Here is a 26,717-nt window from a genome sequence, read left to right as displayed (position 1 = left end):
AAAATCTCCACATGAATGCAATACGCTTCCGTATATAGCTGCTGAAGTAAAATCAGAATAGTTTTTTACTTAAGTCTATTGTAGTAAAAATTGTCTGTTGTGTTTACTCAATTCAACTGTATTTTTAAAACTGTCGCATGGTCGTCATTTGTTTGGTGTAAAAACTTAAAAGAAAGCTTGTTTTGCACAAAGAATTGGCCTTGAGGAACTCCATAACAAAGAATGTCCGGAGAGACTTCTAGGCCCACCCATTACTTTCGTAACAATTCCAAAGGATGATTTGCATACTGCAGCGCTAAAAGCAAATTATGAGACACTTTTCTGAAAGCTTCAGAGATATATATCTTGTGTACACACATTTTTCCTCAGGGCAACCCGAAGGGGAAAAAGTGAGCAAACAAAATAAAACCATGTTGAGAGAGTTATTGTCATGGGTCAAGTTGAAGAGGAGCACATTGTTCTTGAGGCAGGTTGACACACACACACAATCTCATTGGTAGAGATTCACATAGCTTCACATTCTACTTTGTGTATGCTTAAATTGCTTCTTCATAATCAATATGGTAAGTGGTTAGCAACAGCCCTGTAATGATCACTACAATAAAGACATGTGGGATTACAAACAGGGGGTACCGTTAAAGCTTCACTGGTGTTCTAGTAATACAGTGCCCAATAGAAATGTAATAAAACAACTTGTTTTGTTCACCAAGAACATTACAACAAGGCACTGAGTTGAAGGCTGGCAGAAGCGTGCAGCATTGAGCATATCCAAACTGACTCAATATAAAACAAGAATTTTTACCAATTCGATTTTTTTTTTTTTTTTAAGTTTTTTTTTGGGGCGTGTTGTGCCTTTGTTGTAGAGATAGGACAGTGGATAGAGTCAGAAATCAAGGAGAGAGAGAGTGGGGAATGACATGCGGGAAAGGTGCCACAGGTCGGATTTGAACCAGGGCCGCCCGCTTGGAGTACTATAGCCTCCATAGATGGGGCATGCGCACTAACCAATGCAACATGAGCGCCCCACCAATTAGATTTTTTTAATGAATATATAGACCAAAAGTAGAGTAGTGAATCTTGCACATATGAGTATTATTAAGGCTTGGACTACTGACATTTGCAAACATTTACACTCTGCGTTTGCTCCTAAAGTTTATGAAGATTTTTTTCAAATTTGGCATGTTTGTGCCCTAATTGGTTGCTTCAAAACATTATATAACTCTGCAGTAATATTCCCAGTAACACAGGTATAAAGCATCAGTGTTGTTTATTTTCTTTTATCTTTTTTTCCCCAGGGATATTTTAGTTGTGATGATTTGTATGGTAAAGGTGTTATTGTACGGCCTTTTCACATCTTTGTCAGTCTTTTTTCTTATGAATGTCATCATTCCTGCTCCTTAAACTGTTTTTTTCTCTTTTAGATGTTATGATTGTGACAGGTCTCAGAAGGATATTAGCCTAGGGGAAGTCTCACTAATTCCCCCATCATCACAGAATTCTTTCTTCAATACACTTAATAGAGGAATAACTGATGAAAAATATCCTCAGGTGTGTTCTTGTGCACTTACATTCAGGAACCTTCGTTTTACAAATTCTAAAGGATGTACGTATTTTCCTCTTCATTTAATGCTCAATTTCAGTAACAGTGAGAATGTCAGGTAACACTTCCCTGGAGGGGATAATTCATACCTGAAAATCGTGTTCTTTGGCCTATACCGTCCCCTGTAATTTTAGCTTCTCTAAACCTTCCTGGGGGAGGGTAGAATGATGTAACACAGTGTGTATATAAGTACAGGAAAGTCTGCTGCAAAACCCAGACTAGACACTTCTAAGTCTCTTCTCTTGCAGGGAAGCAGAAGTTGGTTTGCAGGTAATAACCTTTCTTAATCATCCATCCTGACACTTTAAAATCTTTTGCATATCATGTGAGATTCAGAATTTTGTCATTTTGTCTTACTTCTTGTATCTCAGTCTGTCTAAAGCTCTTGTCAACATGCCTGGATGCACCTCTATCATCAACCTGAGCTACCAAGATGGCAGCGAGGGGAGCAGCTCCAACCCTGCTAAGTACAACAACCAGAACTATGGCCAGCTGAAGGACAGTCATGTCCGCCGAGGAACCGAGTTTGTGGACAAAACCTTCCCACCTAACAACAGCTCCTTGGGAGACTTGCCCAGTTTGCCCAGCTGGCGTGAAGCTCAAGTGGAGTGGCTCCGCCCAGCTGTAAGTACCATGAAATCATTTTTTTTAGACAATTATACATTTTTATTTCAGTATGGAGAATATGAGAATACATATTTATTTATTTCCTTCACCGTTTTGAACAGGAAATCTTGAAAAGACAAGGCAGCAGTGATGAGGCTGTTTTCTGCAACAAAGGAGCCTCACGGTTTGATTTTGGTCAAGGCAGTGTGGGTAAGTAGGCAACACAAACACACAGCTCACGAGAACAAAACTCAATTGCATTGTGTAGCAATGTTTGACAAAATATTTGTTTTTCTTTGTTTGTCAGGTAACTGCTGGTTTCTGGCTGCCATTTCCGCCCTGACTTTCCATAAAAGCCTGATGGTGCAGGTTGTGCCTATGGACCAGTCCTTCAAGGACCATGCAGGGATCTTTCACTTCAGGGTAAAGGATCAATCAGAGCCAATGCTTTCATGATGAATCTGCAAAGTGCATTGTATTAAACCCCTAACATTGTATTCTTCTGACATGAATGTTTCAGTTCTGGAGGTTCGGCCACTGGGTGGACGTGGTCATTGATGATCACCTGCCAGTACTCGACAACAAATTGCTATCTGTCCGCTCAAAGAGTGGCAACGAGTTCTGGGTTCCTCTGCTGGAGAAAGCTTACGCAAAGTACGAAAACAAACTCGCTCATCTTCATTTTGAACACTGTAGCATGCTACATTAGGCAGCAGAATTGTCTAAACCATCCACAGAGGCAAAATTTGCCAACATACTTTTTTTTTGTCTCCTGCAGAGTGTGCGGTTCATACACTGACATGAACTCTGGCCTGCCATCAGAGGCCTGCAAGGATTTCAGTGGAGGCGTGAGCATGATGTACGAGCTTAGGGAGGTCCATGACGCTGCCCATGATGAGAAGCTGTGGATGTCACTCAGCAATGCCACTGGCTGCAACTCAATGGTTTGCTGTGGGACTGCCCAGAAAGGGGTAAGAGACACTTTTTTAGAAGTATAATTTCAATTAGCTAATCTTAGGAGGGATCTAATTATTTAGTCTGTTCCAGGGTAGATTGGTGAACACTGTAGCAAACACTGGGCTGGTGGATGCTCATGCCTATTCTGTCACAGCAGTAACAGAGGTAAAAACATTATTTTTTTGAAGGTGAAGGGTTAAAAGAAGATTTGAGCTGGGTCTGGTATGGGAACATTTGCTAATGTATCATTGCATCTATAGGTCCAGTATTATGGCTCCAAAGTGCAGCTGGTGCGAGTCATGAATCCTTGGGGCCAAACAGAGTGGAGCGGAGACTGGAGTGACAAGTAAATAATTAGACTTTCATCTTTCTAAAAAACAGTTGCTTATACTGCAATACATCTGAAGACTTTTTTTTACTGTAAAGAAAACTAACCAAGAACACTCGTTTATTTTTGTTGCCCCGTGTGCTCAGGTCAGAGAAGTGGAATGGAGTGACCTCAGAAGATCGGGAAAAGTGTTTTGACCGGGATGATGGAGAGTTCTGGTAAACAAGATTAATTAAAAGTACTTTTACAAATTTTACAAAAAGTTTAATTTGCCAACTTGTAATGCAATCAATGGCTCCCCAAAGACTGATCAAAACATGGACATAGTCTTAGTGAAATCATCAATTGGTTTCTGAAGAGACATTTTGAAGCCCAACTATGTTGGACTGCAGAATTTTGACTCCAATTGACGTTTAAACAATTTTCTGACATTTTCTCATCTTTGTTGTTGTTGTCTTACTATGTCTATCTGTCAGGATGACATTGGAGGACTTCTGTCACTACTTCCTTATGCTGTTCGTCTGCTGTGAGAACCCTAACTTTATTGACGGAGACCTCGCCTGCCAGTGGCAGTGCATGGTTTACGAGGGCAGCTGGGTCTCAGGCAAAAGTGCAGGCGGAAGCTGGTCAAACTGTGAGCACAATTCATTCTTTTACCTTTAACCCTCACCACAGGCCCAGCATGTTTGTTTTGTCTTTTTCATTTTCTTTATTAGAAAACCCACCTATCAGATCACAGAAGTTTTAATTACATGTTCATGTTTTCATCTCCTGTAGCTTCCTTTAACACAAATCCTCAGTACCGCATTGAAGTGACTAAAATCGATGAGACAGAGAAAGAAGACAAGAACATCCTGATTTCCCTGATGCAGAAACCTAAGGCACAGAATCGCAAACAGCAGAGATCCTACCCTATTGGAGTCACTGTCTACAAGGTTTGTATCCTGACTTTCCTTACTACAAATAGATATGAAGTTCCTTTTAACATTTTAAAAGACATAGAAAATGTGTATTATGTGTGGAACAAAATAATGTAATGTAATATGTAATGTAAATGCAGTAATGGTATGGTATTCATGGACATTATGACACATGTCAAACTATGTACTAAATGTTTTCTTCTTCTTTCTCATTCAACAGATTCCAGAAGGGGTAAGAGCAAACCTCACACTCCTTCTGTGCACACCAAACATATTTCACATTTGAAAAAAACAGAATAATGATGACGAGATTCTCAGGATAATATTTCATCCCATGAAATGAGGTTCATATTCTTTACAGACACCATCAGGACGCTTGCAGCGCTCCTTCTTCGACACCAACAGGCCCATGAAACAGACACAGTCTTACACCTACAACAGGGAACTTGTTGAACAGCACAGCCTGGTGCCCGGAGAGTATGTGATCATCCCCTCCACCATGAAGCCCTACATGGATGCAGAGTTTGCTCTCTCCGTCTTCACTAAATCCGAAGCTAAGATCACGTAAGGACTAACTGATACTTTCTGATAATAGATAACTTTTTATGAAGAGAAATATCATCAAATCGCTTGGTTGGCTCCTCCAGAAATCCTTCAGAAAAAGGAGGAGGCACAAAAAGAACTAATTGATCACATGTACTCCTCTGCATCCAGTCCCCATGATGAACATGATGATCATGACCATGAAGAAGAAGAAGCCGACCACAAAGAGAAGGAGAACTTGATCCTTCCTGAGGTATAAAAACTAGAAAACACAGAGAAAACTTCACCTGTCATTTAGAGGAATATACAAGACATCTGATCAGTTAACTTCTTATCTACAGGTACCTGGAAAGAAAGATGAGGATACCAAGGATTCTGTCCATGCCCTTTTCAAGCGCTTTGCTGATCAGGTGTGTGATTTGTTTCTGGTTTTACTCATCTTTGAATTGTTTTCCACTCTCCTGTTCATGTTTTGTTCTCTGTGTTGGTTCTGTTTTCAGAGAGGTGAGCTGAGTACCTTTCAGCTCCGCAAAGTCCTGAAAGACCAATTCCCTAACGGTGAGTTAGACTTATATCTGACTTATATCATGCACACTGCAAATGTATATGTTGTGTTTCAAAATCTATCTACAGTTATATAAGCTGTTGTGTTTTTTTGTGTTTCAATAATTCACAGGATCCAAATGGGGCTTTGAGTATGAAACCTGCAGGGGCTTGATTGCCTTGGTGGACGTATCCTTTAAAGAACATTTCAAATGCTAAACCTTGTTTTTCTTGATTTACCAATCACTCTGAATGACTCTAGCGTCAGGTCCGAATAAAATCACAACGTTCTGATGATAAGTTCAAGTTTGTGATAAAAATTCTTTAACATCCAAAGGTTGACCATAACAGGAGGATGACCATCACTGAATTCAGGGCCCTCTGGAAGAAGATCACCGAATACAAGGTGATGAAGCCAATACCGGCATGAAAAGTGTACATGTTTTTACCAATTCAGCACTTACGACTCTCATGACTCTATGGCTGATGTAATCAAAAAAACAATTGGACTCTATGTTGAAAGTGGTTTTAAAAATGTGGTTTAATATTTTTTTGTAGAAAGTCTTTGATCGTGCAGATTTGAATAACAACGGAAGCCTGTCTGACTACGAGGTCCAGAAAGCAATTCAGGCTTCAGGTAACACTATTTATCAATGAAACTCTTAAAATAACCTTCATCCAATTGAGATGATCCTGTTTGATGTTCACGGATCTAACTGCAATACTGTCTCCTCCTGTGTGTATCAGGATTGGATACCAACGATGCGATGGTGAGGCTGTATGTTTTCCGCTATTCGGGCTATTCCTCCACCGATTTGGGTGGCTTCATCAGTCTCATGTTGCGCCTGGAGAAGATGTCAAGTCAGTAACATGGCAACCAACCAATTGTGCCACTTTTATTTTTGTTTAAGATTATTATGCAGTTTGAGAGAAAACTGAAATACAGGTGTGTGTTAAGACATTTCTGATTGAGATGGCCCCATAGTGTTTTAGTTTAAAAAGAAACAATACAGAACAGCAACATTGAAATCTTTGGCGCTTAACTCTTCAAGAATAAAAAAAAGTATGTTTAATCTCACTATTAAAAGTACTAACATAAGGCAATTTTCCACTTTCAAATGTAAAGAATGCTACTTACAGCCTGCAACACAGCCCAAACAGTGGATTTTAACAATAGAAGCGCCTCTAACAATTGTCAGAGTTTAGATTTTTAAGAATGTACTAGGAGTGACCCATCAGGTTTCAGGGCCGGAGTATGGCACCCCTCTAGACAAACCGCTGCTCACATGCACTTTGCTGATGATATATTTTTACAGTGCAATGCTTCTACATTTTCTAAATTAGTTTTTAAGCTTATGTTGTATTTTAACAAGCTGACTTTCGTTATTTGATTTCCCTACAGATGTCTTCAAGGACAAATCCTCAGATGGAGTGATCCACCTGACCTGGGATGAGGTCAGTCTATTTTTTATTGTTTTAAACGTACACGTGACATATGTGACAGAAATATTTATATCTTCTCCTGCAATATTAAACTAGTCCTGTATTGATCATTTTAATTAATTATGTCTTTTTTTGGTAAAATGTAAAAGAAAAAAAAAAGTGAAAAACACTCACACAATGCAGAACTGCACTTCATTTACAGCAGTACATCATATTTTGTGAGCACATATTTTTGATGAAAATTCTAAGCCTATGAAGAATTGATAAGCTAAAACTGTCAAAGAAATGTATGAAAAGCACACTTCCCTTTTTAAATATAGTTTTTTTGCAGAATAAAGTAGGAAAACGTTAAGTGATGTAATGAAAACGTGAAGTGCTTGAGTAAATACAATTATTTGCATTAAATACCTAATGTGAAGAAAAATGCCAACTATACAAAAAATTCTGCAAACTGCCTTCCTTTTGTTTCAGTGGTCCAGCAATACCATGTACAACTAGAGCCCGGCTGACACAGGAGCACAGGAGACCCAAAGACAAGAGAAGAATCCTGCAACCAAACACTGTTTCAACCAAACTTGATGTCTTCCTGTGCACAACCTGTAAAGCAAAACTTGGACGAGTTTCTTTGATCAAATGATCCAAGTGAAATAAACATCTACTATCTGAACTATGAGCTGGAATGTCGTTTCTTGCACAAATTTTAATCAATCAATCGTTATTTGTATAGCGCCGCCAATTCATAACAAATGTAAGCTCACTTTTCAAAAGAGCAGGTAAAAGACTTCACTCTTTGTTATATTATCTACAAAGACCAGACATGAATCCATCATGCGAACTAATCAACTTTTAGCAAACTTACATTAGCAAGGACAAACTTCCTTTAAGAGGCAGAAACCTCAAACAGAACCAGAGTCATTTTGAATAGCCATGTGCCAAACTGTGTTGGGATTGAAAAGTGGGGTTGCAGGAAGGTTAGGGACACACAGAGCAGCAGAGTGATCAGATTCACTTTAATATGTATATAAATGATAAAAGATACGATAAAAGAAGGAGAGAGAGAGAGAGAGCTCAAGGTGCTTTATCAAAAAGGATTGTTTTAAGCCTACATTTAAAAGTACAGGGTGTCTGCCTCCCTGACCCTGACTGGCAAATGATTCCAAATGAGAGGGGCCTGAGAAATGAAGGCTCTACCTCCTCTAGTACATTTAGAGGCTGTAGGTACCACAAGCAGGTATGCATTCTGGGAGCGAAATCTTATCAAAGGGTAATATGGCACTAGTAGCTCTGATTAGATGGTGCATGACCATTTAGAGCTTTGTAAGTGAAAAGAAGGATTTTAACAGGGTTAATGTGGTCCCTTCTCCTAGTTCTAGTCAGCACATGAGCTGCAGCGTTTTAATCACTATAATCCAACCTGGAGGTAACAAATGCATGAACTGTTTGTTTTTACATTTTGTGACATGACATGCCTGATTTGAGATATATTACAAAGGTAAAATAGGCTGTCCTTGAAATTTGTTTTATGCAAGCTTTAAAGGACATATCTTGATCAAATAGAAGTCCTAGATTCTCAACAGCAGTGCTAGATGCCAGGCTGATGTCATTAAGGACCGTTATATCTTTAGAAAAAGTCTCTCTGAGGTTTTTAGGGACAAGCTCTATAACTTCAGTCTTGTCTGAGTCAAGCAGCAAAACAATTCTATCAAGAAATCTAATATCAAACTGCACAGCAAACAGGACGCAACAGAAGAAATTGTCAACCAGGGATTATTTTATTAACTCATCACTGACTACAGCAGAAAAGTACAAACCCAAATCCCACATTCATACATCTTTTGCATTAAGCCATGAATTAAAATGTCCTATGTACACTCATTCCTTTATGAGGCTTCTGTCAGAACTCATATCAACAAGTCACATTAATAAATCAAAAATCCACCTCTCCCAGTCAAAAAAGAAAACCCCCTTTAAGGCCAGGAGCGCACTCTGCTGTTTGTACTGGTCCACTGCAGCATGCAAGTGGGTTCGGTGGTTACAGAACAAGGTTTAAAATGTTTTATGTTTTTCAACGAACTTCATAAAAACACAATATCAACAATGAATTGATTCTACTTACAGGTACTGTCTGGTTAGCAACAGTCTGAAATGGTTTATTTCTCTCTTTTGCTGTTCAAAACCACAACAAATAATTGAATACAACCACCCCATTGTTACTGTACTTGATGCGAGTCAGTTCCTCACCCAAAGCCCTACACATTTGCTACACTACCGTGTGTAGCAATTGTGCATTACTTCAAGGCTGAAACAAGTACACAATAAATGCTGTTATTATTCCTTTTGAAGAATATTTAGTAAAAACTGTTTCATAGCTGTTTTAGGAAATCACTGAACCATGCATGAGGACTAAAGGCTTTGGAAAAGGTGAGGGAAGACAAAAAAGGGTTGACAAATATTCATTGTTGGTTTTGATCTTTTAATTAGATTTGGAGTGGAAAACAAACTTTAACCTTGTCGTCTATATTTAGAGAAAGTTTTTGTACAATGTTTAAGAGAAGGAAGGAATACAGTCCTCAGTCCTCCTCCTTCTCTATATAGGTCTTGCAAGCTGAGCGGGCCATCTGTCGAGCCATGTACCGCTCTCTCGCCGTACTCACAGTTTGATCCGTGCTGCGCTTCACAAATTTATTCGCCTTTTCCTCAGCTTCCTGTCCTTGTCCTTCCTCTTTTTCCCCTGTGACAGCTTCCTTGCTTTCTGGATCTTTCTCTTCCTTCTTCAGCACCCTCTCCTTCTCTCCTTCCTTCCTCCTCTCTCTCTCTTCTTCCTGATCCTTGTCCTTCCGCTTGTCCTCATCTGGATTCCTCCTCTTCTCTCTTTCACCATTTCTATCCCTCTCTCTTTCTTTAGGGCTCCTCTCCCTCTTCCCATGCCTATCTTCCCTCGCTGTAACCTCCTTGCTCCTGTGCCTGTCATCTTCTCTGCCTCTTTCTTTCCTTCGATCTCTGTCGTCTCTTCTACCTCCATGTCTCTCATCCCTTTCCCTTCCCCCCCTTCGGTCTCTGTCTTTGTCTCTGTCCCTCCCTCTGTCTCTGTCATGATCTCTGTGGCTCTTCTTGTGCCTATCTTTCTCCCTTTCCTTCTCCTTTTCCTCTCCGCTCCCTGAGGAAGGCGACCTCTGTCTGTACTGGCGTTTCAAATGTGCGGAGCCGATACCAGGCTTGCTGAACTCAGACTTCTGCCCGTGCCCCTCCTCATTGTCACTGCAAGAACTTGGGGTTTTATCCTGGGAAGTTGGTGAGGGGATAGGTGATGACCTCTCTGTCTCTTTTGAGGTTTGAGTTCTGTGGAAGCATGAGCAGAAAGATACAGTTAAGGCTTTTTTATATTAAAAAAAAATTGCTTGTTGTGCTTATGGATGATAAAGGAATGCCGAGCTTTCACTGACTTGTTTGCTGAGCGATCTGGTATTTCCTCCTCTCCTACAGTCTGATTCAGCAGGTGCCGATAGAAGCCGCTCAGGTCTTTTTGTTTCTTCACGTCCAAGGCAGCTAAGCAAAACAAAGATAATTCAAACAAATGGTTTTACAATTTTTAGGTAGAGACATTTCCACAAAATGTCCGAGTACCTGTCTAAAGATTTTTTTCACAGAGAATAAAAGTAATTTTAAAGTATCAGACTAACCCTCAATAGCTGCCTCTCTCTTCTCTCTCTCCTGCTCCTCCTTCTGCTCCTCCAGTTTTTGCTTGTAGGCAGAGGTAACATAAGCCTCTTTATCGGCAAACTGCTCTCCCTCTGCCTCCCTCTCCTTCTGGATCTTCCTGTCTTCCCTTCGTTCCTGTTCTTTCTTTCGGTCCTCAACAGCTCTCATTAACTGGTGGATGTACTTTGGCTACAAAAAGACAGAAAAAAAAATGTTTCATCGTACAGAATTTTGCTAACCATTAGCTAAGCACTCTGAAATCACAGAGTGATGATTACAGCGAACCAAAAGGTCAGTGAGATTACCCTTTTGTCAGCACCATGCAAAACTTTTTTGTTGCTCTCAAGTCTCTGGTTTTGAATGTCATCATACACAGCATCGTAATCATATACAGTGCTGTCCTCTTCCAGGGCTTTCTGCATCTCCAAACGTGTCTTTACACAAGAGAGAAAGAAAGTTACAGACCAGATAACTGTAAATGATAGATAAATGACTTTGTTTATTAAAAAAAGGTAAAAGCCTTAATATCATCAAGTAGACTTTGTTACATATACATTTATTTAGTTCTCCTTCTCACCTGCTTCATCATCTTCTTTTTGACAGCTTCTTTCTGAAGGCTCTCACCAACAGAGGTCTGAGAAACAAGACATAGTCATTAATATAATGTTTAGACATGCGTCTGCTAAGATGATACCTAAAAAGATATGTTTAATATTAATTGACAGAAATCTGTTTAAATTCCAAAACAGTGAAGATGTCTGAGTAAAATGCAGTGACTACTGAATGTCTATGACTCATTAATAATGTCCCGCTTATAAAAAATCCAAAAGTTTACTCACCTCATCATCTGAATCATCCCCAAACACACAGGTTTTTTTAAGGATTGCAGTCTTTGCTGCTCCTTTCTTCTGAGGCAAGATCAGCCCATACCTTTGGACAATTACAAAACAAGACCTCTTAAACTGTGATATATAAAGTGACATCTGTACTTGTTTACAAATGTAAAACTTTGAGTCCAAGTTCATTAAAAAATAAAACGTTAATTTTTGTTGAGACAAACCAAAGACTTCACATCTGACACCAAAGCTAAGGCAGCCAATGAATGAACTGCATATTGACTCCTACAATTCATTTAGCAAACACTTTTTCGTACATCAGAGGGAAACAACAGGATCTAGAACGGAGGAAATTACATCAGTAAGTACAAACAAACAACTTTAAGTCTGATCAAACACAGGTGCCCACAGGTTGTGCACAGAGGCAAAGCAGTTGTTTTATTTTGTTTTAAGTAAAGGTAATATATCATCATTAACAACATGGTCATCTGCTCTTGAGAGATCTAATCAGCATCAAAACCATATTGACCATTCAACTGATATTAGTTCAACTCTATATTAGATCAAAACCAAACTTGCTTCACCTATTTTTTATTTCCATTCCAATAAAAATCATCATAATGTAATGTAAAATTGGAAATATACCACTTAATGTTGTCTTACATCAGGAAAAACACGATTCTTAGCACTTCAGTATGTTATCATAATGCTGCTTGACACACAATTTACATTGTTTAAAAAATGACAGCTTCTGTGCAGCCCTCGTTAACACTTTATGTTGCAAATACTAAATATTGTCTACTAAACATGTCAACAATATAAAGAGAGCTAAACTGACCCTAGACCTTTACATGTTTAGATGTTGGTGTTATAGCAGCAATATTTATGAGACTGATGACTTTCTACAGTATGGGGTCTGAGTATGAAGTGTAATATGAAGTGTAATATGAAGTGTAATATGAAGTGTAATATGAAGTGTAATATGCAACAAAAAACCTAAAAAAAACACATTTTCTATCAGTCAAATAAACTGCGGTCTGAATGACTTTTTGTTTTAAAGGTTTTTTATTTAATCTTCCCGACTGGCTTCTATTGATTAAGTAAAAAATACATAGAAGTGTAGAAGTCCTCGGTTTCGAAATAACAAGTTGTCGATAACCATATTACAGATAAACAAATATTTAAAGTATTATATATGAAGCAGAATGAGCTTCTTCGCCCATTTACAAGCTAGGTTAGCATAGCAGGAATGGAAACTACCCGTATTTCTATGTTTATTTATTTATTTTACAAATAACGCCAAGATGTCTAACCACGGCTGCAACAAAAACCATAACCCAAACCAGACAACCGCCATTCTTAATTGTTTATCACACAGAAATATGATCACGTTAGCATGTTTGTTACTTACTGTTTTGTAGGGGCCGCCATCTTGCTTGACTAAGTGTGAACAAGCCCCGCAGATTCGACACCGTACTTTATTAAAGTCGAACAAGAGAGGCTGAGCTTGGATAAGTTTCAGCTATCGTGTATATAAGTATAAGTACCCCAGACGAGACTAATACTAATCATTTTGATTATATTTCAATCAATTTAATAAATAGGGGTTCATTATTCTGTTACGAATGTGCGAACTTCCATTGCGTGAGCAAGTAAACCATTATTTATTTATTTATTTATTTATTTATTTATTTATTTATTTATTTATTTATTTATTTATTTATTTATTTATTTCACTCAAATTCAAGGCACACAAAGGAAACGTGTGTGGGTGTGGTAGAAACCACTGGAACTAAAAAGATATCATACATCATACATGAAGTGCAGGAATTTAGTTTAAACAAACGACGAAAATAAAATGTTTAAATAAAATAGAAAAGCAATAAACGCTGTCAAACAAAACATTATTGACAATTTGTTAAAGAATGTGTTAGGCCTTCTGTGGGCTAATGTTTTTGTACACAATCAACGACAAAGAGGGATTCATTAAATTAACTTATTAATTCCATAAAATGACATAGGCCTACCTGATACTTATTGAGAATTGACGAAAGGAGCTTTTTTACACAAGGGAAGATGAAAACTTTAAGCCTAGCTGAATAATTATTAAACACTGACAAAATAATGTGTAAAACAAACGGATAACTCTGAGTTTTGATATACGACTTTAAGGAAAAAAGGACAGATTTAAAAATACTTTTTTACCTACTGCAATTGCACTTTATAACAACTCCCCTTTAAGTAGGGACAGAAGACATTTAAACTTTTAAACTTTAGCCTGAGCTGCATATATCAAACTGTATTTTGCACCTGTATATTTGCACACTTGACTGCTTTTTTATAATAAGTATTTATTTATCTATCATACTATGCACTGGCAGTTTTAGTATTTTGTACTGTTATCTATGAGTAACAGCTACTTATGCACATGGACCATCCATACCACTTTTTTATCCTGGCTATGTATTGTGGGCTCATGTTTTTTGTATGGGTGGGATATGTATGTATATATGTGTTGTGTTGTGTGTTTGTATGTATGCTGGCAGCTGGAACACCTAAATCTCCCTGCTGGGATGAATAAAGTATATCTTATCTTTATCTTATCTTAAATGTAACTGTTAATATCAAAAATAGTCAACAACTGCAGTTTGAGAAAACCGGGGTGCACCGAGTGCAACAGATTTAGAGAGAGAAGCTAATCCAACAAGCTGTAGTATTTAATGAGATAAGTTTACAGTCTACTTGCCCAAACAAACACTCTTTGAAAGCTTTGAGAGGTCTACTGATTGCATATTGTCCAAAGCTGTATTCTGTCAGTAAGTTTTTAAAGTGATATAAGTTGAATGATTTCAACTGAATCCATACTGGTGATTGCAGATAATATTCTATTTGTAAATACTTTGATGCAATAAAGAAATTAGTAGATAATTAGTACGTAAAGATCCTGGTTAAACAATGGACTAACTTTGGCAACTTTTAGATCTGTATGTTATTTACATTGACTGTATACATCATTATATGACTTTATTTGTAAATAAAGTCTATTATTATTCATTACTTACTTATGCAATATTAGCCTTTTTAGAAAATAGATGGAAAACTGTGGTGTATAAAGCCCCTGATACAAGTGCTTAACTCAATTGGTTCAATTGTAAATATATTTTGTTCCTTAACCAACAGATGGAAATGTTGCTCCAAAGAGTTCTTCTGATAGATCTCTGATAAAAGCATCATGATTAACCAAGGCCCAGCCAGAGACCAAACATTCTTTAATGAAATCCAGAAAAAAGTTTCTCTTCGCTTGAGTTAAGAAATGTCGGTTTTTAAGGAGGCCACAATTATAAAATCACCAACAGGAAGTCCTTCTTTAAAAGGCCACCTGCAGTGAAAGGGGCAAGTGATTAAAACTGAGATGGACATGTTGTCTGCTCCCATTTAATTTACTCGTGTTTTTTTATTTCCAATGCTGTCATCTGCTCTGTTTTAAACCTGTGTAATTCTCTTAAATAAGATCAGAGAGCACATGGCTCACCTGTGATTAAAGCTGCAGCTTTGAATTCCCCCTGCTTCTTCTGAGTGACTCTAAATCCAAACACCATTATCTCTGCCGTAATCTCCATCTCATCTCATCTCTGGCCTGACTGTTAATCCCTCTGGTACGAACAGAAAAGCTGAAACTGCCCGATGAATGAATGGATAGAGTGGTGATGAAATAAACTGTTGTATAATGGACAAATAGATGTGGAGCTTGAGAAAAGCCATGAAAATTTGATGGTAAGACTTCAAGAATATGAAAGCTAAAGAGGAAAAATGTGGAGGGACAGAAGAAATATTTTTATATTAATAGTTTAGGGTTACATTCTTTCTATGTTTCAAAAAAGGTATTCATCATATGTTGTATAAACATGGCTCTTTGCATCCTACCCTAATTTGTAATTTTATGGTAACTCAGTCAGCTGGTATTATTTATGAGGGAGGATAAGAAAGAGACATCAGAATGCCGATAACAAACAATGATAGAACTATGAATCTGTGCAAAACTGCATGCATTGGCATCTGGGCAATGAAACATGAGCTGATGACATAGACCTTAGATTGGGTGTGTGCGGTTTGTGACAGGCAATGGTTGCTACTTTCTGCTATGTGTACCTCCAGGTAGAGAAGATGACAGTGTAGAAGTTCAGGTACAGACTGGAAGGAAGGAAATTTATTGCTCTGGATGAATAACCTATAGGCAGGGTTGTCACCAGAAGTCCTGGGCCACATGAAAATATTTCCCTGTCTGCCCCTAGTTGGCCCCTGTTGCTGACCCTGCACAATTACTATAACCAAACTTAGAAATACACTAATGACCCATTAAAAGCTTTAAAAAATAAACACAATTGAGAGAGAAAGCATAATATTTTTTCAGCAACTTCTGTAGTCATATTTCTTTTTTTATTACAATTTTCCAAACATTTCAAACATTAGCATATGTACTGAAAGGTACAAAAAAGTACAGTAATTATGATTATTAATATTATAATATTTATAAACTATTTGGTATAATCAAATGATGCAATAATATTGTGAAAATGTGTTGAAGTATTATTGTTTCCTGCTTTTATTTATTCATTAACAGTGTTTAAGTATTTTGAGAAAATATTCAAATTTTGAAATGAAATCTTTAATTGTCTCATTTTATGAAAGCTTGGTTTTCAAGTGGGACAGCCTGCTCTGACTAATATGAGAAAGTCAGATACTCTGTTATTACATTTAGAAACTACACATTTTGAAAATGCCCTGCATTTCTTTGTTCAGTGATTGGGCTTGTAAGGCTGGTTTTCTTTACATCAAATATGGCATATTATATTTATATACCATTACATTTGTGTTTATAATTTATGGCACATAGGCCTATAGTTAACTTAAAGTTAACGTGTTACTCACTTTCACCACTGCTTGAGTTTTTAATGAGCTTTGTTCCCTCTTTTAAAATAACATTTCCTTCCAGTACAGGATGTGAGGATGACATTCATCAGACAGGTAAAGGTGCTAATCTGGAAGCAGGCAAAGTTAAAAGCCTAATGATGATAATGATGATACTGATGATACTCACTATGTCGTCCTGAATGGTCGTCTGACTGTGTCATTATGTCCTGATGTGTCATTATATCTTTAATTAAACCTGTCGTCCTGATGTCCTAATACCTGTCATGACGTGCTGTCTGACTGTGTTGTTTAACTTGTCATGATTTGTTGTCTGACTGTGTCATTGTACCTGTTGTTTTCATGTGTCACCTGGCTGTCATTATACCTGTTGTCCTAATGTTTCATCTTATTGTGTTTCTATACCCGTTGTTTCATTTAATCTTTCACTATACCTGTGGACATGATGTGTCTGCTGAATGTGTCTGTGTAGCTATATCTGTCATACTGATGTTTGATCTTATTGGGTTGTTGTACCTGTCGTTATACTTTTCAGTCCGTTATGTCTTCTGACTTTGTCAATAAATGTAATTGTCGTCTTGATGTGATCTCTCACTGTGTCGATATACCATTCAGTTTAATGTGTTGCCTGACAGTGTTACTATACGTGTTGTCATGATGTGTTGTCATATCTATTGTCCTTATATATATATATATTTCGTTCTGATTTGCTGTCATACTTTGTCATACTTTGTCATCCTGTTGTCGTCTGACAGTTCCATTATACATGTCTCTCTAACCGTCTAATGTGTAGGTTGACTGAGTATTTATACCTGTTTCCTTGGTGCGTTAATATACCTTTAATTATTCCTCTTGTCCTAATGTGTCTTCCGACTGTGTAATCTACCTGCAGTCCTAATTTGCTGCTGACTGTATATTTATACCGGTATTCCTGATGTGTCTTCTGACTGTGTTGGCAAACCAGTCTTCCTGATGTGTCATCTTTTTTGCTTTTATACCTGTTGTTTTAATGTGTTGTCTGACTGTGTAATCAATCCTGTTCATGTGTCAATACACCTGTTTTTATAGCCTATTTTCCACTCCATAAACTATCTTGTCTCAGGTTTAGGCCCATAATTTTACTCAGGCACTTTCTATTAACAACTGCTTTGTTTACGTCCAGCACACAGACGGTTAATCGGGATTGACAAGCTAAGGGTAGTTGCGCATGCGCAGGTGGCACTGACAGAGGAAACAGCCGGGGAGTAGTCAAATAGTCCACGACCAGGGAGAAAGGGAGAGCGAGTACGATAGAAAACCAATTTCCCTGGTTTAACTGGGGTTTCAAAGCCTCTGAACAATAATGCTCGTCTCTCCGGTGTCGCTTCCTCTCAGGTGTCCGCTTCCCGGTCGCTGAATGGCGCTGGTTACCGTGCAGCGTTCACCGACCCCCAGCACCAGCTCCAGCCCCTGCGTTTCGGTAAGAGCAGCCTTTTTGAACCCTCCTACACTGCCATCCCATCACCACGAAATCCAAATCTTTCAGAGGTCGAAGGGGATTTGGGGCTTATTTTCCGCTGTCTTTTTCTCGACTGCTGACAGTCATAAAGTGCCTTGCCTTTGTACTCCTGCGCATGCGTGAAATATAGCCGCTCATCATTTTCAGTTAAGATATTTGTCCTTACTCGCCGCTTACTTAACCTGTTTGTGTATATATTGCTACAACTGACAGGAAAGACAACACTGTTTGCATAGTGTTAGCACAGACAGGTTTGATCTCCTGTTTTTTTTATTATATTTCAGTGTTGACAAGGTTCTTCTATGCACATTTCCGCCTGCTCAAAGGTTCAATTGGCACTGAGCTACTACCGCTAAGTAGTAGATTACTGCGAGATAAGAGTTTTTAGTGAAATTTGTCAAATTTTCCTGCTTTTCTTTTTGACAGTTTATCAGTCTGAAAGCTAATTTAGTCCTAAATATATTTATTTTGCTAGCTTGGAGTTGTAGTCCAGCAATCTTACACGAACATGCCCCGGCACTTCCGCTCGTAATAAGCGCCGTGTGACCATAGAATGTAAATGCGTGTGACACGCATGAGCGCTATTTCCTTTTGCATTATTATTGTTGTTGTATGTTGGTATGTAAACAAGATTGTGGACGTGTGTCTTTGTCTTCTCACAGTCTTCCTATACTCGGACCTGTCTGTATGATCCTCTGTCTGCCTCTCTCTTCCTGTTTGTGGTGTGTGTGTGTGTGTGCGTTTGTGTGTGTCTGTGTTTTAGTGTAGAGAGGTCAGGAGTGTACACATGCAAAGTAGAGGAGCAGGTGATTTTAGTATTGCCTTTTGCTCTGCTAGTTTTGGTTCTACTAAAGCAGGGAATTCAACTAGGCCTAAGCCTACATAATGAGGAGGAAATATTGTTTCACACATCGTGACTCACTTCCTGTGTCTTACATGCTGATACTACTTCCCAGTGATGGAGTTATCAACTTACTTTGTGGTTATGTTTATTGTACCATTACAATACGAGAAGGATAACATCAAGTATAAAGTTTTGTGATTGTTTTGTTCATCAAATCATTCAAATCATACATCAAATCATTGATGTATTGTGATCAAGCAGCAAACTGCAGAGTTGAAAAATGAAGCCAATGCAGAAGTTCAAAAATAAATTCCAGTTCCTTGAGTGTCCATTTGGAACATTTAGTCCCGGAAGTCCCTTACACACCCCATGTTAAAATGTCTTTTTTGACAGCAGAAATAAACATGTTCACAGCCAGATACATAAAAACGATCTCGTTTTGAATAGTTTAATGTCTTTATCGACACCATACAAGGGGTGAAATCTTTTATAACTCATCTGTTTTGATTTTGATATGTGTTATGTATATTAGGGGTGTGGCCTATCTGACTGCAGGCGGCCGCATTGTAGCAGTTTCTCAGGAGACTAAAGGCCTGCCTCAGATCCTGCTGTTTGCCTGTTGTTAGGTTGACCGAAGGTTTGACAGAGTCGGCATTTCCAATTTGGCAACCGCCATGGATAGGCTTCTAAAACAACCCTTTAGAAACCAGTAGGTGTAGACACGCAGGCTTGGTCCGTGTTTATTTACAGCCTATGATTGTGATACAATTTTTGATAAAACAAACAGATTTGATTAACAGTTTAACTTAACAATTAAATTTGATTCCTCGTAAAAAAAATATATTCAAATGCGATGACCTTAAGGGACACAAAGGACAGCTGTCATGAAATATATGCTGACAAGTTAATAATTGGCATTTTTTCCAATCTAACTTTAAAATCAAGTTACTTGATGTCCAAAATACTCAAAAAAGAAACCCTGTTTCCCTGCTAGTTGGTGCAAGTACAAAATTACAGTTTGTGTTTTTACAATGTGTTATTTTCTACTTCCGACTGTGTCCAAAATCACAAACTACAGTCAGGTATGGCAGTCACAAACTAGTATTTCAACAGAGATTTGTGGCCTTGAGAGGGACCCTGTCCTTCACACCTTTTTGTTTTCTCAAAGAAAAACTGGTTCTACATGTAGGCATAATGATTACTGTCGTACTTTGTGTACACACATGTTAGGTAAGTTATTCTGACTGTCATCCAGAACAACTCAAAATGTATGAAACAAGAATACTTTAAAACATCAACAATGAGCCATCAGTACCAGCAATCGTAAGAGTACACAGTGATGTCTGTAGTTTTCCTCCTTTGAGTGATCATATATGTTACAGACCCGCAGGAAGTCTTTCATCATGTAAGGAGTATGTGCTGTAAAACTAGAGGAGGAAGATATGCACGTGTAATTTGGAAAGGTGAGCCAAACTGGGGTGGTGAAGGATACGCTGTTTTCTTGTAGAAATATGCTTTCAAGTTGCAACCCGCACACACATATAGTGATAACGCATTGCACAGACATCTAATTTCCTGTGTGCGTGCGTGCGTGCGTGCGTGCGTGCGTGCGTGCGTGCGTGCGTGCGTGCGTGCGTGTGTGTGTGTAGTCTCTTGTAAAGTCTATCATGAGATGCCTGCTAGCTGTTCTTTTCCCCCCATATTGACTTGAACTTTATGTGGAACCTGTCCAGTGTTTATGCTTCATTAAAGGGTATTTGTAGGCAAAATAAGAACACACACTCTGCAGTACACGCTCTTGGAAACATTTATCAGGCCTTTAGGGGTAGAAGTTTTTACCAGTTCTAACTCGGAGACTCCATTGTAGATGCTGTAACTTGTGACTCTCAGCGCAGCACAAACTTGTCTACAGTCCTGTGGATGCCTGCCAAGCCAGTTCATTCGGGCTACACATTTCCATAAGCTTTGGGAAAACAAGCTTTTCATTTTCATATATGCAAAATGTGTTTTCAAATCTAAGCAAAGGTTAGATGTGTCACAACATCGGACAGCATGCCACGGAAACTCTCTGTCTCATCACATGAGATGAAATGAAAACCACACAACTTCTAACGAGCACACTCATTACATGATCTACAATGATGTGCAACAAGAGTTAATACAATTATCGTCTTTGGAAGTCAAGCCAAATACACATTTTCCCAACAAGTGCTAACAAGGTTATGATTATGGAGTCACAAAGAAGTGCTGCTTACATTCTCTCATATTAAACAATTAATGAATGAAAAAATGTAGAGAGCCTCAATTCAAAACTCTCTATGGGAACATTGCTGCAGGGTCACATATTTTACATCAGGCCAGGGCTGGGCTATTAATCAAGTGTCAATTTCTGTTAGGATAATGACTTCACACGTTCATGAAAACAAGATCATTGAGATTAAAAGATTACTGAGCCGCATTCCGTGTTCTGCTCGTTTTATCACAAGGTATTGCCATGTGTGTTAAATGTTTTTAAGTGTTTATTATTATTTTTAGGCCACAAATGTATACATCAGCGCTAGCTCAAAAACACTGTTCATTTATTTGTATTTATTTACTCTAATAATTTGACGTATTTTAGTTTTTTCACTTATTTAATTTAAGTTATTTCTTGTTTTTCAAAGTTATCAGAATTAGGGCCCGGTCGATATGGGAGTTTTGGGGCCGATAGCGGTATCAATATTGGGCAAGAAAAAAATCAGATACCGATTTATCCGCTGATATCTCTCTTATTCGTTCTTTGGAGATAGATATACACGGTTATTGTGTTGATCCCTGAAATGCAGTTATCAAACAGTTGTTGAAAAGATTTACAGTAAAACGTAGACAAGATGGGCGCTTAACTGAAATGTAACTGCACGTGTACGTGCGTCACCGCTCAACACTGGGGGTGATACTGCTAGTTGTAATCCATACATCACATTCTGCTGGGGAAAGAGAACTGTTAGTGCGATTCAATGAAACTCTAAAGAAATGCTATTTGACTGGTGAATAAATCTTGTAAAAACGGCGCATATCTGTGATAAAATTAGCCGATACCGATAGTCACTGCTTATGCTAAATCGGCCGATATTATCAGCTGGCCGATTAATCTGTCGGGCTCCGATCAGAATGTTAGTTGAGAGTGTCGTCACCCTGGAATCCAATTCTTCCTATTATGAAGCCCTTAATGGTTTGTAATGTTGTTAATGCCACCATAGCCAACATACAGTGTAAACAAGATAAGAAGCAGACATCTCAAGATCAGTGCCAGGTGTTAAACTGCTGCTAATCCTTTGGCCCTCTCATTTAGCTTAAGCTTCCACACAACACTGATCTTATTCTCTGTCCTATTCTTCCTGCTTGTTTTTGTGTGTGTGAATATGTTATTCTCTGACCGGCCACACCTTAAAAAACAGACTGAGGTCATTTTCCTGGAGAGTGTGCAAATTGAGTTCAGGCTCAGGCATACTGAATAGTGTGTTGATGCTGTGTGCCATTTTATTTTGTCTTTGTAAGTGTGTCTGTGTGAGTATGTGACTTTAGAAATACAAGAGTAACATTTTTGTTTTTAACACAGTGGGGTGAACAGTGGGGTTCATGTACATTTGTCTCACTTTTTGTGTGATTCAAGTGGAACTATCGAGTTATAATCATTCTGTTGTTAAGATTGGCTTTGCTAAAACCAAGTTTTCAAAGAGATAAATACAAATTTTGCAAGATAAATCTGTGTGCAACACTAACAGTTTATGAATATGTCTTTGTTTTCCTCTATCATTGAAATTTGAGAATAGGTTTTTACATGTCTTAACTTCTCTGATCAATTCTGAAAAAAAAAGTTTTATGTGTCAACATCAAAATAATGTCCAATAATATAACACTGACACATGTCTAAAGGTCATTTTCACATTTATCTCTGTAGGAGTCCGGTAGTGGGGAGGATGATCGTCGCTCTCAGCCAAGGAGGTAAGATATTGACAGATATTGTGCACTATCACCCACTTCTCTGTCTCACATAACCCCTTTTTTCCACGTTGATAACCTGTGAATTGAAAAGAAACCTCCTCCTTTTACCTCAGATATCATTTTCAATGGGATTGGGACTTCAAAAACCTGTGTGTAATGTATCAAAGTGTAGTTCAAGGCCCTAATGGTTAAAAAGGCAACCAGAGCATGACCTGAAGTGTCAGAGGACACGGGGTCTGTTATGTTGTTGCCTTGACTTCTGACGCCACATAACTTGACCTAGACTGGGGAGAAAATAGACTTCACCTGAAGGAGCACTTGATGCTTAATCATTAAATATGCCTGTCCTTCCAGGATTTCCTTCCTGATACAAAGAGCTGCTGTGCTATTGTGGTGACACAATTCATCGCTGTCCCTCGTTGCCTTAGGCATTGAACTGGAGTCGGGAGTCTGGTTTATCCTGTTTCATTCAACCACATTTCCAACTGGTGTTAGTCCACCAATAATCAGCAATTTCCTGCCACTGCTTCTGTGTTTATTTGTTCTACATTCACATGATACCGGTCACATTTAATTGCAGCAACACTCTCACTTCTCTCTCTTTGTTGTATTTGGCCTTTCGATAATTACATCCTGAAATCCTCTCGTGAGGTTATTAACAGTAGATCCCTGTCTATCCATTAGAGGGCAGTGGTGTCCTGTGAGTCAGGTCTGGGTATGTGGGTCAGGGGAGCTGCCCTGCTGATCCAGAGAGGATTGCTGGCCCCTCCCAAAGTTAAGCGCCTGTTTGTCCGTCTGGTCATTGGAGCTCTTAGGCTTCCAACTGAGAGGGCTTTCTGTATTTGTGCAGCTGGGAGTGAAATCTATATTCACATAGTGAGTGAGTGTGTGTGTGTGGACACAGAGGAAGGTATTGTCTCCCATAATTTTGATTTACAGTAAAATGTAATTAAACTATTATCCTCAGTTTCTTTTTTTTGATCTCTGATGATATTTGAAAATTGTCTTTCTCGTCAAACAGTAGTTAACATTTAGCTAAATGTGACATTTTCAGCAGAAGAAGTCTTGGATGCTCTGATGCTTGATTTAACGGAATGCTGTTTCATTCAAATATGCAGCATCATGACTTTCTTACTTGTAAGGACATGTTGGAGCATGTTGTGAAGGAGCACTTATTTATATATAAATATCAAGTTGCTAGTCAAGGCTGAGCCTTGTCTTGTCTCCAGAGTAACCTCAAACCTCTTTGAATATATATTCAGATCAGGATCTGTGTCTACTGTACTAGGTTGTACCGGTCTGCAACTCTGCATATGCATAAAAGTATTGTAATTTACCATCATATGCACAGTAGAGTAAGATGTTAAGATTGGTCTATATTCTATTGGTTGAATTTGTCTGTGTGCTGCCAGTGGATAGAGTAGGAAGAAAAGGTTCAACTCATTTAGGTAAACCTCGGCTACATCGTTAAGGAATGTTAACAAACTTGATCACCTGAAACCATTGACTGTAAATATTAATGGATGAAGCCGAGCGACGTCAGCCATCTGTTACGGCAGGGGGCTACGGAGGCTCATCGGCAGCAGCCGCCATGCTGGAAATGCTTCCTCACCCTAACTTTCAGTCAACCTAACGACAGGCTTAGAGTCGAAACTGAGACGGGGTTTAAGCCTCTTGACGAACCGTTACATCGCGCCTACCTGTCAATCATGTCAGCTACGCGCCTAACTATGGATAACGTGTATTGTTTTCAAAATCAAAACGGAGCCGTTTAAACAAAATTCACCCCCCCCCCCCCTATACCTTGATGTAACGTGTCCTTAAATCATTTTTGTTTAGGCTGTAAAAATGGCTTTTGTTGCCAGTCATGTGTATGTGACTTCTGGTGTTCCTGGGGCCAGCCTGAAGCGGACACTCGAGGAACTGCAGGATTTTGCACTTCCGCATTGGCTTTATTTTTCAAGCTTGGAGGCTGCCGCTTGCCTGAAACTCAAATATACACCTCCTATACTATGATCGTGATCTGTTAAGTACCCTCATTAGCTATCTAACACTCAAATATAGTTTTATGTGATGTCAGCTGTACACATTAACAAATCACAATTGATTTTATACATTTGTGTTTGTTCAGTAAAAGTGATACAATATATACTTTTTTTGTAGGATGAACTTTGAATTGTGGGTAGATAGAAATTAAACATCTAGGACATATTTTAAGTTCTAAGTTTCAGGCGACTGTATTCACATCTTAATGGTCACTGTTGGCAAAGAAGCAAAACGGTTCAATAGATGTGAGCCTGCACACTTAAGTGCTGAATTAATGTTCCAAACTGCTGACGTCAGTGTTCTAGAGGTAAGCAGCTGCAGCAGAGCTCATCTCTCACACAGGTAGTGACATTCATTCAGACCTGAATAAGGCTTCAGTGATGCAGTGTACCTGTTCTGCATAAGCAGTGCCTACTGCAGTGCTGCTGATTAAAGTCAGTGACATCAGCAGACTACTGACATCAGCTAAAGCAGCAACATTAATGGAGGAACCTGCAGATGAGAATCCAAAGGGAAAAAGTTATGAATGTATTTTAAGTCTTTAGAAGAAGAAGAAGAAGAAGAGGAGTTGTTCTTGCCTTTAAATTAATCCTTTACTCAGATGAAAAAACAGCTAGTGATATGATGAATATTTTCATCTACACATTTCCATTGACCTTACAGTTTATTTGTGTGGCCCTATGACTCCCCGATAGATATTTAAAGTGTGGGGAAAAGATTATCTTTAAATAAGAGTCTGTAGGCAGTGAAAAGATTTCTGGTGTTGGAAATGTTGATGCCGTTCCTTTCAATATAGACCAATCAGATGGGTTGTATGAAGGATAAGACAGAACCAATCTGCTATCGTCTGATAACAATTTAGCATTTTATGAATCCCCTCAAACTATTTTTGTGCATATGAGTGCAAATGACTGTTTGGTTGTAAAGTATGTCCCTAAACGTCCTTGCGGGATCCGATGATGTTGGTTGGACTGTAAATGATGATGAGCAAAAGGAAGAGGAAGTCTGTGCCCTGATAATCCGTATCAGTTGACTTGGTATCAGCTGGCTACACCAGAAGCCCTCAAATATTGGCTATCATCAGAAAATAGCTGATAAGTGAGAAAAATATACATGCAAGACTCTACTGAAGTGTGAGTGTGTGAGTGTGTGAGTGAGAGCATTGGGTGTACTTTGTTATGTATTTGGTGTTGTGATTGCTAAGGTGACCGTCAGTGTGTGTAAACGTGGAGACAGAGGAGCTGCAGACGAGAGTCCGGTGTCTTGTCTACTACACGTAACAACCACATTCTGGCTATTGCTGCTCCTCATTGGACAGTGTGAGTTTCAGCAGTCAAATGAGAAAAGGGTGGAGAGGAGTATGATCCTCTAGCCCTACATACAATAGATGAAAAAAATATGAAAAGGTAGTGAGATTAAGGTGATATTTTGGGAGGGGGGAAAAAAAGTCTCGGATAATGAGAAAGCAGCTTAATGACGAGAGAGGAGGCTGTGGTGAGCCAGGAGGGTGAGGTGTTGATTGGGTGTCAGTCAGATTAAAATTCAGTGTTTGTGTTTGCACTATCCTGTCTCCTTAAAATTTTCTACTCGGCGTTGTTAAACCAAACAAACATGCACCATACTTTGTATATTATTGTGTTCAACAACCTGTGACTCATCGGACTAACACAAAGGAATTATCCTGCCTTAAAGGTCACTGAGAGGATGTCAAAGTTACACACTGCTGCTACACATTTGTGCAGTGTTACACAAGCATCAGCTGTACTTAACAGAAAAATAACACTGCGGTTGTTTATCTTGTCATATGAATTGGCAGTCAGGTGGTGGCAACACAGTCACCCTCAGTCTGAAATCAATCCTTAAATTGAAACCACGAGGGTTCAACAAGAAACAAGCAGCGTAACCAAGTTCAAGGTCAGGTTTCTCTCCAAGTCCCTGCTG

At 38.7% G+C, this 26,717-nt stretch overlaps 4 protein-coding genes across 4 annotated transcripts in view; 3 read left to right on the top strand and 1 right to left on the bottom strand.

Annotated features, from left to right (window-relative positions):
* Positions 1-1,754: 1,754 nt before the first annotated feature.
* On the top strand, positions 1,755-4,772 carry LOC109977497 (calpain-1 catalytic subunit-like). The gene is made up of 12 exons (XM_020627215.3): positions 1,755-1,870; positions 1,972-2,224; positions 2,329-2,416; positions 2,514-2,629; positions 2,727-2,860; positions 2,985-3,177; positions 3,254-3,328; positions 3,424-3,509; positions 3,638-3,709; positions 3,968-4,125; positions 4,269-4,426; positions 4,632-4,772. The coding sequence occupies exons 2-12, from the start codon at positions 1,994-1,996 to the stop codon at positions 4,695-4,697; spliced, it is 1,377 nt and encodes a 458-aa protein (XP_020482871.3). The 5' UTR covers positions 1,755-1,870; positions 1,972-1,993; the 3' UTR covers positions 4,698-4,772.
* Positions 4,773-4,820: 48 nt separating this feature from the next.
* On the top strand, positions 4,821-7,607 carry LOC136182449 (calpain-1 catalytic subunit-like). Its single transcript, XM_065963293.1, has 10 exons — positions 4,821-4,975; positions 5,126-5,207; positions 5,296-5,364; positions 5,455-5,512; positions 5,631-5,686; positions 5,835-5,903; positions 6,056-6,134; positions 6,245-6,358; positions 6,900-6,952; positions 7,412-7,607. Exons 1-10 carry the CDS (start codon positions 4,821-4,823, stop codon positions 7,436-7,438), a joined length of 762 nt encoding a protein of 253 aa, XP_065819365.1. The 3' UTR covers positions 7,439-7,607.
* Positions 7,608-8,691: 1,084 nt separating this feature from the next.
* nsrp1 (nuclear speckle splicing regulatory protein 1) lies at positions 8,692-12,945 on the bottom strand. The gene is made up of 7 exons (XM_020635493.3): positions 12,887-12,945; positions 11,479-11,569; positions 11,217-11,273; positions 10,945-11,073; positions 10,621-10,828; positions 10,384-10,486; positions 8,692-10,279 (listed from the first exon to the last, which is right to left on the bottom strand). The coding sequence occupies exons 1-7, from the start codon at positions 12,904-12,906 to the stop codon at positions 9,511-9,513; spliced, it is 1,377 nt and encodes a 458-aa protein (XP_020491149.2). The 5' UTR covers positions 12,907-12,945; the 3' UTR covers positions 8,692-9,510.
* A 4,677-nt stretch (positions 12,946-17,622) lies between these two features.
* The window catches only part of ssh2b (slingshot protein phosphatase 2b), a 24,290-nt gene continuing 15,195 nt past the window's right edge, over positions 17,623-26,717 (top strand). Inside the window, exons 1-2 of the mRNA XM_020635553.3 lie at positions 17,623-17,863; positions 22,687-22,730. Coding sequence (XP_020491209.2) covers positions 17,801-17,863; positions 22,687-22,730 — 107 coding nt within the window. The 5' untranslated portion in view covers positions 17,623-17,800. The remainder of the gene's footprint in view (positions 17,864-22,686; positions 22,731-26,717) is intronic.

Source organism: Labrus bergylta, chromosome 14 (assembly GCF_963930695.1).
Source record: "Labrus bergylta chromosome 14, fLabBer1.1, whole genome shotgun sequence".
NCBI classification, from domain to species: domain Eukaryota; kingdom Metazoa; phylum Chordata; class Actinopteri; order Labriformes; family Labridae; genus Labrus; species Labrus bergylta.
Note: the sequence above shows the minus strand (reverse complement) of the source record. Positions and strands in the feature narration are given on the sequence as shown.